General features: G+C 44.9%; 2 protein-coding genes across 14 annotated transcripts in view; one reads left to right on the forward strand and one right to left on the reverse strand.

Moving 5' to 3' along the window:
- Positions 1-2125, forward strand: part of LOC143330076 (titin-like) — a 182704-nt gene extending 180579 nt beyond the window's left edge. Inside the window, exon 218 of the mRNA XM_076746252.1 lies at positions 777-2125. Within this exon, the coding sequence (XP_076602367.1) occupies positions 777-1069 (293 nt within the window). The 3' untranslated portion in view covers positions 1070-2125. The remainder of the gene's footprint in view (positions 1-776) is intronic.
- Positions 2126-3966: 1841 nt separating this feature from the next.
- On the reverse strand, positions 3967-11777 carry carf (calcium responsive transcription factor). Of its 13 annotated transcripts, none has more exons than XM_076746919.1 (16): positions 11671-11777; positions 10845-10940; positions 9750-10060; positions 9573-9672; positions 9389-9458; positions 9066-9144; positions 8793-8982; positions 8292-8406; positions 8058-8201; positions 7827-7980; positions 6763-6866; positions 6518-6659; positions 6124-6190; positions 5703-5791; positions 5500-5619; positions 3967-4349 (listed from the first exon to the last, which is right to left on the reverse strand). In XM_076746919.1, exons 3-16 carry the CDS (start codon positions 9750-9752, stop codon positions 4326-4328), a joined length of 1401 nt encoding a protein of 466 aa, XP_076603034.1. In that variant the 5' UTR covers positions 9753-10060; positions 10845-10940; positions 11671-11777; the 3' UTR covers positions 3967-4325. The 13 variants fall into 13 exon arrangements, with proteins under 13 accessions (XP_076603034.1, XP_076603023.1, XP_076603029.1 ...); XM_076746908.1 differs by having other exon boundaries at positions 5421-5619; positions 9750-10040; positions 10845-10927; positions 11671-11751; XM_076746914.1 differs by having other exon boundaries at positions 5421-5619; positions 11671-11745.
- Positions 11778-12434: the final 657 nt, after the last annotated feature.

Consider the following 12434-nt stretch of genomic DNA (forward strand, 5'->3'; position numbering starts at 1 on the left):
TTAGCACCATCAAATCACTCTACTCCTCTACAGTAACTCTTCACAAAAGGTGCAGCATGGTCTACAGTCATCAGACAAACGTCAATTGTACAAATGCTCAACCAACATTGTTGACTCACTGGTCATTTATGCCTCATTTCCACTGCAAGGTAAGGCTCGATGCGACTCGCTTGGAACCGTTTTCCACTGGCAAAAGTTATGGATAGCACCTTGTACCTGGTACTTCTGGTATCGCTTCGGTCGAGGTTCCAAGCGAGCTGAGCCATTGCTAAAAGATGAAGTGAAAACACTGTAGACCGCTGATTGGCCAGAAAGAATCATCATCTCATTGTCTGCGCTCTGATGTAGGATTTTTCGTCTTTTTCTCAGCAGTCTTTTGGCCTGCAACCTTTTCTGAAACAAAGTTTGTCTCCTTGCTGTGACAAACAGCCACAACACCCTCCCTTCAATATCTTCCATTGTTCCCATGTTTGTCACATTGAAGATGATGTCACACAATGTCACTAAGAACACTGTGGCTTTACTGTCTGCAGTGGAAAATTAAACCGAGAAAAGTTCCTGGTACCAAAAGTGAGCTGAGCGAAGTGGAGCTGTACCATGCAGGAGAAACCAGAGGCTTTAGCGACCAGTGTAGCTAATTATTTTCAAATATGAGGCAAAAGGTGTTACAAATGTGTCCAAACACAGTAACTGATGTCAAACCATCTCCCTGAAAACTGTCTTATTTCTGTGACTAAAACCTTCGTCACTGACCTCCTTCTTCTCCTCATTAACAGGCGTTCCACCAAAGATCGAAGCTCTTCCGCAGAATGTCAGCGCCGAGCCGGGGAAGCCCCTCACTTTGGCAGGGGTGTTCTCTGGAGACCCCATACCCTCCGTCCAGTGGGTTCACTCGGGGCGGACCCTCCCCAATGGGGACGATCGGTACCATGTGGAGAACACCGCCGACCTCTCCACCCTCGTGATCTCTGCAGTGAAGGAGGGCGACGCCGGAGCGTACACCCTCCGCCTGTCCAACGAGCTCGGCTCCGACACTGCAACCGTCAACGTTCACATTCGGTCAATGTAAAAAGAAAAAGAAAAAAGAAAAAAAAAAGTTAATTTATGTCCCCTGTTCCCCTCATCCAGAACCTTTTTATTTAGTGAATTAGCAACAATAATACTTGATAAAGATCTGGATTTCTGTTCTTGTAAATATGAACTATTTTTGTACCAATCTTGACATTAATTTATGCCAAACTAGACTAAAGTCTAAAGTTGTTATAAAATGTGCCATATTGGACAATTATGACTTAGGATTTTTGAACCACTTTTCTGTGACATGTACATAATGTATATAGCCGAATTTAACGGTTATGGGAAATGTATGCATTGTTATTTATGACAATAATATTAACTGAAACAAAAGAACAAATGTTTTAACAGGAGAAAGTTTCACCTGGAACGAATACCCTGTCAAAGTGAGAAACTAAACTGTGTGCCTCAACGGTTCGTTGAAGTCTTTAAGATTGCCTCAGCAGGTAGAGAGGCTCCCTGCTGACGTTATAAACACAAACAGAAAGACTAAGTTATTGTTTTGGACACGCCTCCGTGCGTGACAAATTACAGTTTCCTATGAGTTGTACCATGAGTGTAAGACCCTGAGTGCTGTTTGCATCACCCTCATGGAAGCAGCATGAACGGCCTTGTGCTCAGACTGACTGTGTCATACCACCATGATTTGATGACCAGCTCAGAGTGCGAGCGGCCTGCACTCTGAGCGTTTAGATCATTTTAATGAAGAGCGCTGTTTCTGGCACAGGACAGCCGCACTGGCTTCTGAACGCGTAACATCTCCTGGCCACTAAAGAACAGGAAGCCAAAGGCAGCTCTGCTGTGCAGAAGCAGCGCCGCTCTTGGAGGACAGTTAGCTAACGTGTTCGTGTGTTTGAGTGCGAGTGTTTGTAGCTTTTAGTCTTTTCACCTTGTCAGTAGTCAGGGTCTCGTTCCTCCACCGCAGTGACTCCATCACCTGTGAAGAGAGAAAAGCAGACGGGTTTCCTGCACTTTGATTTAATTGATCTGTTGATGTAGAAATATATTCATCCTCCTTGAGTTTGATGCATTACTGATTTAATAAAGCATGATTTCAGCACTACTCACATGTTCACTCCTGGTTCTTGTGTCTTTGTTGTTTCCTGCTCTCACTCATTACTGTACTCTAGTAAGTACTTTACATGTCAGAGGGGGAAACTGTGTGCTTGCTTTCTCTCTCTCTCCTCTGACATCAGCAGGGTCGTCAGTGGCATTGGCACCACCTGGGTTCTTGGAGGCTGTGGGCCTACAACACTCTCCTGGAGCTCAGTTGCTGGCGCTCTCCCCTGCCTGCGACAGCTCCTGGGTTTTCAGGTGTGTCTCACAACACACACGCACATACTCCCACACGCATGCACCCACTTACACCACTGATCTTACAGACCACACATGCTATGATTAGATTAGGTTGCCTTTCTTTATTATCTTTCTTTAATAAATACTTTGTTAATTGGCTTTTGTGTGCAGCTCCCTCTTTGTCATGGCCGTGCGGCCCGGTTCGTGACATGCTCCTATAGAATACAAATGATGAGCTGATAAATTACAACCTGTTAAATATGTCACTGGTGGTTTCCATCCTTTGATAAAGTGTCAGGCATGAAAGTACTCGACCGTACGTACCGTGTTTTTCTGGTGTGATTAACTTCATTAGCTTCAGTCGGTCTTCACATACAAGGAACTGGCCTTGATTAACCACCATCCAGAGTCGTATGTTGAACATGTGACATACATGCTGCTGGAGTGTCAAGTTTCATCTGTGGTTCATTTGAGAGCTGCCACACTTCCAGACTTCAATCACTCCACACCGCCAATCATTTTCTTCATCAAACGTCCACCTTGAGACTATCCACCAATAACGGGTTTCACCTGTTCAGGTGTGTGTTGGTCTGAGATCGTTTCCCTCAAACAGGAAGTCATCCCTTTGAGGAACGTCAGCTGTGGTGTGGATTCACCTTCATTAGCTTTAGCTCGTCCAGTATCTCCTGCAGGGCCAGACTCGCCTCAGGACCTGGTCTCCTCTGGGGTCTGTGATCCGGTCTGCTTCTAACAGTCCGTCTCCGCTGACCGGCCGTCCACTCTGAGGTGTCTGTCTGCAGATGTTTTGATCTGTGATCACGTTCATCGATCCTCCGTCAGGTGTGGTGGAAGAATGTAGTGACAATCTGAACACCTGACATCTTTCTCATCCAATCAGTTTCTCTGAATCTGATCAAACCGCTTTCTAATCGATCAATCACTGACATTCATTGATTTTCACTTGTTCTATATGTTTATGTGAAAGTCTTACGATTAAAATGAGTAATTAAAACCGTATTAATACACACAAAGACTAAAATCAGTGGTGGAAGAAGTAGTCAGATCTTTCACTTCAGTGTCCCACAGTGAAGAAATACTCTGTTACAAGTAAAAGTCCAGCATTCAAATTTTTACTTTAGTAAAAGTACAAAAGTATCAGCATCAAAATATGCCTACAGCACAAAAACTAAAAGTACTCACTATGCAGAAAAATGTGTATTCCATTACTTTGAATTTCATCCCGAGGATCATCTTATCAATAACATTACATCATAATTTATTGATTATTGAGAAGTATCCTATAGCAGAAAGTACTTCGACACTGTCCTTAATTAGTTGTGAATGTACTGTGTTGTGGGAGCTGCTCTTCCCTCCACAATGAACACTTGGATTGATGGACGCGGTCACTCTGAACAAAAGTAGTGATCGATGCACAATATACGTGAAAACTGACTGAAAGCAAACTCAAGTTCCGTCGCTGCTGTCCGTCTGTCTGTCTGTCCGGCTGGAAACCAGACTGACACACCGACAGCTGGAACTACACCAACCATGCGACCGCAAACACAGTAAATGGAGAAAACATATGTAAAACACTGATTTTCTGTGGTATCATTATGAGTTTATTGAGCTTGAAGGAGAACAAGGCTACATGCTGTGGTCTCATTTCCAGCTAATATGCAACCAAATATATTCATCTGCAGGCATCTATGTACAAAACCAAATTCAGGTGGACATAAAACCTTTCGGCATCAGTGAGTTCACACTTGTATTACTCAGTTCCAGGAACATTTCCAGTGAGTCGGACAGTGTTACCTTCCAAAGATCCAGATCAGCTCTCAGTTCACTTTGGGTGAGTGTTTCGGGCTCATTTTACAGGAAACAGCAGTGTAAAATGTGTCAACATGAACCAGATGACTCCTGCAACTCCCTCATCTTCATCTCCTCCTCTTCGTGTTTCACCTCCGCCTGAAGCAGAGAAGCTGACAGCGATACAGTTTGTTACTTTATGTGACTGATGGAAAACTAGACTAAAATAATCGACTGTTAGCAAACCACAAGCCCCAAACAGTCTGATCGACACATCTGTCAGCTGGGGTCTTTTCTTCGTCTTTAAAAACAAAAACACACGTGAAGTAAAGGTTTAAAGGTCCAACGTGGAGGAACTACGACAGAAATGTTCATATAACATTCAAACTGTTTTCATCAATGTTTAATCACCTGAAAATAAGAACTGTTGTGTTTCTGTTAGCTTAGCATGAGTCTTTATATCTACAGAGGGAGCAGCTCCACCGTGCTGCACTGCCATGTTCCTGGTATGGTATCATGACCTGGGGCCTGTTAGATTAATCCTCAATCTGTTAGCATGAGATCATGACCTGGGACCTGTTAGCTTTAGCATCAATCTGTTAGCATGATATTATCACCTGGGAGCTGTTAGCTTTAGCCTCAATCTGTTAGCATGAGATCATGACCTGGGGCCTGTTAGCTTTATCCTCAATCTGTTAGCATGATATTATCACCTGGGACCTGTTAGCTTTAGCCTCAATCTGTTAGCATGATATTATCACCTGGGACCTGTTAGCTTTAGCCTCAATCTGTTAGCATGAGATCATGACCTGGGGCCTGTTAGCTTTATCCTCAATCTGTTATCATGATATTATCACCTGGGACCTGTTAGCTTTAGCCTCAATCTGTTAGCATGATATTATCACCTGGGACCTGTTAGCTTTAGCCTCAATCTGTTAGCATGATATTATCACCTGGGACCTGTTAGCTTTAGCATCAATCTGTTAGCATGAGATCATGACCTGGGGCCTGTTAGCTGTAACATCAATCTGTTAGCATGATATTATCACCTGGGACCTGTTAGCTTTAGCCTCAGTCTGTTAGCATGAGATCATGACCTGGGAGCTGTTAGCTTTAGCCTCAGTCTGTTAGCATGATATCATCACCTTGGACCTGTTAGCTTTAGCCTCAGTCTGTTAGCATGATATCATCACCTTGGACCTGTTAGCTTTAGCCTCAATCTGTTAGCATGGTATCATCCTCACTGCTGGTAGCAGAGTCATTGATCTGCAGCTGGATGTTCTCTTCGTTCTGTGGAACCACATGCTGGCCTCCTCCACTGACCTGCTGCCCCTCATCCAGCACCTCCTCTGGACCTGATGCCACCACAGACTCCCCACCAGGAATCTGGAGGAAGGAAGATGGGGGGAGGGGGGAGAGAGGAGGAGGAGGCTGGAGGATTCCCTGTAAGAAGAAACAAATTTTATACTTTGAGTAAACGTCTTACTGTGACCTGATTATTGGTTATTGATAAGTGTTTTTCTGACCTGCAGCTGAGCAAAGATCTTGGGCTGCAGAGAAGAGAGAGAACTGAACAGCTGAACAGCTTCAGGAGACAAAGAGTCGCTGCCGTCCACTGCAGACAAAGACATGAAGGTCAGTCAGAGGACAGCTGTCCACTGCACCATTAATCGTTAGGGTGCTGTGTCCATGTGTTTACACACTGTCAGGAGTCAAGTCTGCATTCGTTCATGTCACGATGAGAGCGGATCACAGTGTTTGTGTCAGCAGGTAACCTTCGTGAAGGAAGTCTGCCATGTTTTAAAGTCTACGTGTGAATGTGTGTTTGAACTCTTAGGTGAGTAATTTATCTCATTATCTTTACTTTAACTAACTGACTTTTTCTTGATGGTGTTAGTGATGTTTGAGAGGACAGAGTGCAGTTAGTCAGGTGTGTGTGTGTGTTACCTTCAGCAGCAGGAGTCAGTGTCAGTGTGACCGTCTCAATCAGAGGGTCACTACTTGCTTCAGTCCACTAGAGGGAGACACACTCACTTTAGAGCACAGAAACACTTTGACCTTCTTCACACACAACTGATCCCTGATCTGTTTTGTAACCACAGACCATTTTTATGTAGAGGTGCTTCACGTCCTGACCTAAATAAGGCTTTGGTTCTAAGTCAAGCCGGGTTCAGACTACACGATTTCAGCCTGATAACGGCTGGACCGACAGTCGCAGATTGACGGTTTCACTCCTGCAGCGAATCATAGTGGACGATAACAGATGCCTCATCTGAAGCTTCACAACGCTTCACGAGCAGGTGACTATCAGGACTCATGAGTGTGTGAGTGTGTGTGAGACCTCAGCGGAGCTGCTGGTCAGCCCCAGGGCCTTCTGGGACTCATGGATATGGTTTTTGATGTCGTTGACGGTGGGGAAGTATCTCAGGTTGTGTCTCTCTGGAAGGCCATCACATTTAAAGAGTTCCTTCTCCACAAAATGCCTGAGACACACACACAACACAGAATACACAACACACACGTCAATGTGTGTGGCGGTCAGAGGGCGGGGCCAGGTGTTCAGCTCTGCTCAGGTATGATTCCTACCTGAGCTGTTTGCGGACACTGTAGACCTGATGATGACCTGCTGCCACCAGCTGCCGGATCCTCTCAGCCACCCGCGGGTGGAGGCGAGACGGGATGACTCTGTTCTGATGGGGAGGGAACTATTAGCATGCAGGTAACAGAGAGATGCTAACAACAAACTGCCATCATTATCAATTAAAACAATCAATAATCAGATGTTCAGGCAGACGGATGGACAGACTGGACATGTTTAGTTCCACCACTGGTTCAGACTCCTGGATCTTCCTCAAGGACCCTGAGAATTCTCTCAAAAATCTATAAAACCTCCGCAAGGACTCCTGGAACCTGCACAAGGACCTCTAGAATTTTAAAGGATCCTGGTAACGTCCTTGAGAACTATTAACATTTCCTCATGGACACAAACGTCTCCTAAGGACCTTAACCTACTCATGTACTGCTGGATCTTCCTCAAGGGCCCCCAAAACTTCTTCAGCAACTTCCTCAAAGACTCCAAAACCTTCTCAAAAACTCTTGGAATCTCCCCAGTGAGTGCTGGAGGACATTCAATCATTCCGTGACACCAAGAACTTCCTGAAGGATTCCTTGACCCTTCATAAAGAATCCTGGAACATCCTCAAAAACCCTTGAGAACCAGAACATCCACAGGAACTCTTTGAATGTTCTCTAGGACCTTATAAGTTGCTCCAGTGACTAACTACCTCAAGGACTGCTAGAACATTCTATAGGACTCCTTAAACCACCTCAAGGACTCTTCAAGGGATTCTTCAAACACAGTTTAACCCTTTAAACCATAAGCCTTTTTCTGGATACTTAGATTTTTTTAACCCATTTTCAAGGGGTTAACCCCTCTCAAGGACCACTGTGTCCTCTACAAGGACCCTTGGAACCCCATTCTCATAAGCTCTTCAAAGAACTCTCGATGATTTTTAACCTCCTCAAGGACCTCTTGAACCTTCTTAAAGATTTACATAAGTGCGTGACTCCTTAAACTTCCTCAAGGAGTCCTGGACTCTGTTCAAGGACTTTCTAGAAACATCTTACCTCTCAGTACTGCTCTCTCCTACCTGCTCTGCTTCCTCCTCCATCATCTCCTCCGCCTCCTCCTCCTCCTCTGGCTGGGTGGGGGGAGGGGGGAGGTCAGGGAGAGGCGGGGGGACAGGGGGCGTGTCCACGGTGTGATACAGGTGAGCTCTCTCTGTGGGGAGCTGCAGGTAAAACCTACAGAGACAGAAGCAGGTTAACATGCTGACGTGTGTTTGGCTGCTGAGTTCAAGCTGCAGGTGTCCATGTTGCACCTGATGACCCCTCCTGTCTCCAGGTTCTGGTTCTTCAGACTCTGGAAGGCCTTCTCCTGCTCCTGTCTCACCGTCTTCCTGTCTGCTGTCGGCTCTGATGGGACTCTGAATTCTGGAAACTTTCGAACTTTCTTTATGTAGATCCTGAAACAGACGAGGGTCACTGTGCAACCTTCATGGTTCAGAGGCCGGGACACCTGAGGAGTACTTGTACAGTGTGTGTGTGTGGTTTACCTGGCGGGACAGGTAGCTTTGTATGAGAGCTCAGCAGTTTGTTCAGAGCTCTTGTTGGACTGCAGTCCTTTCCTGCGAGGTCCGAACTGACACTCCATCGCGATCGCTCTGCTGCCTGAAACACAGGGAGCGCCCGACTGGCTCAAAGCTGCTTAATTCACACTCACAAGTCTTTTATTTTACACAACATCTAAAGCTTCGTCCTTCCCTCATTGATTTCTCTACATCTTCCCATGTGTTCATTGTGTCTTTACGTCTGTCTTCTTCCCTTATTTGTCCTCCCTTTCTGTGCTTTCTTTCTGAACTTCCTGCTGTCACAGTTTCTCCATGAACTGACCGTTTCTTCTTGTTGTTTACAGCCATGGTACTTTAAGTACATGCTGCTGATAGTACTTAAATGCAGTTTTTCTGACCACAGTCTGAAACAACTGCTGGAGATAAAGTTACAACAGATCAAATGAACAAAAGCATCATCAGAAAAATAACTGGAGCTGTGCTGACCTGTATTGACGAATGGGATGCCGTCATAGGGGACGTACTGAGACTTCCACATTAATCTGGTTGCTGGTTTGTCCACAGATGGAGACTGACGAGTCCCAAAGACACAACCAGTCTGCTGCTTATGGAGCAACAGGATGGCCTCCAACTCTGCCTCTGAACAGCAGAAACCTCTGTAGGAATCTCCCAACTTCTACTGACGGCAGAGGAGAAGGATGGCCATGTTTGATACATTCATAACAAATAAACATGTACGGACCATCTGTTCAGACTGACCTGAGCGTTACGCAGTCTCAGGGCCCAGCTGGGGGAGCCGGAGGGCAGCGGCTTCATACGAGTGGAAGCATCCAGACTGCTGATAGCAGCACACACTGTTACCTCACAGACTGACACACACTCTCAAATAATGACTTTAAACTCCTTGTTTCCACTTCCAGGCATCACATGACTTTGCTGCATCCAATCATCTACAGACCACTGGTTAGCAGTTTTACCAGAGAGCCATGAAAATGCATCTGCTGAGAGCACTTCCTGAATGACATGGATCGTGGGAAACGGAGGCTGGTGAAGGAGGCAGAGTCTGAAAAGAGTCAACCAACCTGGCGGCTGCTGTCTGCTTGCTGCTGCTGGAGTCTGTTGCCGTGGTTACTGGGATGTTGACAACAGCACCTACAAACAGACAAACACAAATCCATAATTAGCAACTTTAAATGGCATCATAAAGGTCTGATGACATCATCATCCTCCCCTCCAATCAGAATGCTTCCAGTACAGCTCCAGTACCTGCTGGGCTACTAGAGATCACGGCCAGCTGGGACCCTGAGAGCTGATTGGACGGGATGACAAACACCTCTCTTCCCTCTGACTGGCCCGTCACGATCAGCTGACAGGAAACACAGAAAACTCCTTTAATTTTAGAAAATAGTGTAAAAAAACTGTGCTAAATCAAAGAACACTCACCATGCGTTCGGCAGATGGTGTCTGACCTCGCTGCTCCACGATGATCAGCTGACTGTGACACGTCGCTGAGGGCGGAGCCAGCACCTGTGATGTCACCCAGGTGTCAGCAGCTGGATCAGAGGGGGCGGGGGCAGCTGCAGGAGGAGGAGGAGGGTTTGTTTCTGTGGTCACAATGGCTGCTGACGATGGGCAGGGACAGTCAGCTGGAGGGGCGGAGCTTAGAGCAGCATCTGTTTCAGGAGAGACAGGAGGGGAGGCGGGGCCACGCTGGTCTGGTCCAGGTTCTGCAGACTGGAGTGAAAAGTCAAAAGCTAGTCCATCCACACAAAAAAAAAAAAAAAAAAAAAAAAGTCAGTGCCAACTTTGATTATTGGTTCATATAATTAAGATGAAGTGATGTCACACAAATCAAATTAACATAAACAGCAAAGCGTTTAATAAACATGTGACAGCTTTACTTTCATGAGGTGTTTTCACTGAAACCAAAAAAGAAACAAAGCTGACACTTTGCAAAGGGAAAAGAGAATGAGAAACAGATGGTCTGTATGTTGTCTTTAGCCTAGCTTAGCACAAAGACTGGAAGCAGAGGGAAACTGTTAGCCTTGCTCCATCAAAGCCCAAAATCTACAGCGTGTTTCTACCAAAACTCCTGCTGGTGACTTATTGTGCTTTTATTAATTAGTAGAGAGAAACTACTGTCAGATTTAGAGGGGGAGTTTTGGTGGATTCAGTGTCAAACGTGAGAAGGCAGATACGGGTTTCTGTAACAGCACGTTTATTAAAGGTTTTCACTCTTAATGTGTGGGATTTTAAAGCACTTTGGAAAATGTCGTCTGATCTGATGCTGACTCCTGACCTGCCTAACATCGCCTTTACGGTAAAATGAGCTGAAAATACTGGAAAAAAACTCATCTAATGTCTGTCAGGCCGTGGTCTCAGTATTTTCTCAAGCTTATTCCAGATATTTTAATTCTGCTTTCACTTTTCTCCACGTATGACCGGCAAAGTGGTGCATCACTTTATTTCCTGCCAACATGAACTCGGAGCCCCTCCTGAGGTGGTCCAAGAATCCAGACTTGACCTTTGTGTACTCACATCAGTCTGTCTGACCTGTTCAGGTTCAAGACTGCTGACATCTCTGTGGGTTCTTGTCTCCATGGTAACTGCCCCAGAGTCACCTGTGAAACATCTCTTTCATTGAAAACACAAAGTACATGATTTTCATTCACATCCTCAAAAATCATTTAGAGTACAGTACATACGAGGCTGATTTAAATCCCCCAAAATATCAACTCATAACATCTAATAACTGACGAACGGCGTGCGAGCCAAGAGTCAGGCCTCCAGAGTAATAATTTAATCCACTTGACTTCAATGAAACACACTTTAAATGTGAACATGAACATCAGCCGTCTGTCCTTAGATAAAACAAACTGATGTTCATCGCCAGAATTAATTGTGAATACATGAAATGAGCTCTCCACTCCATCTTATCCTCTGACGGCTCCAAAAGCTCACACTGTTAGCAAATGAATTAGTCCAGAAGAAAATCTGTGTTTAAAAACTGTTTGGGGGCGGTCAACTAATTGAACTTTAAAGTTAAAACTGTAAAATCACAGCGGACTGACGGTAGAGAATCACTATCAAACTCATTATTTCATGATCTGAGAAAGTGATCTTAAAATCGACCACTGAACGTTTCAAATGTTTGGCAGAAACTAGTTTGATCTTTATTCCGCCATGACGGCTGATTAGTTAGCATGAAGCTAACAGTGACCCGGATGCCGCCGTCCGTGTAAACAGTCAGCGATTAGCTTAGCGTTAGCAGCAGTGAGCTACTCTCAGCGGTGCCGCAGAACAGACGACTGACCGGACTGAAATATTTATACGAGCGATGAAAATGAAAACGAGTCTACTCGACCTCGTCTTCAGTCTGTCGCCTCCCTCCGCTTCCGCTCACCACAATACGATCGCTTTTTCCCAACAGGACTTGAATGTCTGCTGTTTGGACCCTAACAGGACACCGTCGTTTGGGAACAGTTGTTTTACATGGTTAGATCCACTGGGGGGCGCTGTGGTCGCTGAAAATAAACACAGTCAGGACACCTCAAACTCCATTTACAAATCCATCTGCTTTAACCTCTTCCTGCCTCCGAATGTGCACATGTTATGGATGATGATGAAAAAAATAACCTAAAAAACGAATGGAAAACATCCACTCTTGATTTCTCTTACACTGAAAATTCAGACACAGTAATGTGCAAAGAATGCCAGACCTAACTCCATGAAAACAATCTCAAATGGACAGTTTAGAATTTACAGTTGTATTTAAGAATATCTGTCCAAACAACATTTAATAATCTGACACTTAAATGTTTTTCTCATTGACCCTCAGATATACATTCCTCATAGAGGAAATCCTCAAATAATTTCCCCTCGAATTCTGATTCTGAAAATACTGCAAAAAAAGTAATAGATGGGAAGGATCCACTCTTTCATACAGTAAGTCTCTGACAGCAGTACCTCATATTCAGTGATGTTTAAAAGAATGTCACACCAAACTCCATTTAAAAAATCTGACATTTTAACATCTTCGTGCTTCCCGCCAAGCATATGCGCCTTCTAGGTAACACTGTATAATAGGATATAAATAAGAAGGACCCACTATTCAATTTGGCCATTGGC

This window comes from Chaetodon auriga, chromosome 13, assembly GCF_051107435.1.
Source record: "Chaetodon auriga isolate fChaAug3 chromosome 13, fChaAug3.hap1, whole genome shotgun sequence".
NCBI lineage: Eukaryota > Metazoa > Chordata > Actinopteri > Chaetodontiformes > Chaetodontidae > Chaetodon > Chaetodon auriga.

Excerpts from the sequence above, each read along its gene's own strand:
- carf (XM_076746908.1), bottom strand. The coding sequence starts at position 10,907 with ATGGAGACAAGAACCCACAGAGATGTCAGCAGTCTTGAACCTGAACAG. Across the intron at positions 8,983-9,065 it reads TGAGACTGCGTAACGCTCAG|AAGTTGGGAGATTCCTACAG; the intron begins GTCAGTCTGAAC and ends TGCCGTCAGTAG. Across the intron at positions 6,660-6,762 it reads AGTGTCCGCAAACAGCTCAG|GCATTTTGTGGAGAAGGAAC; the intron begins GTAGGAATCATA and ends TGTGTGTCTCAG.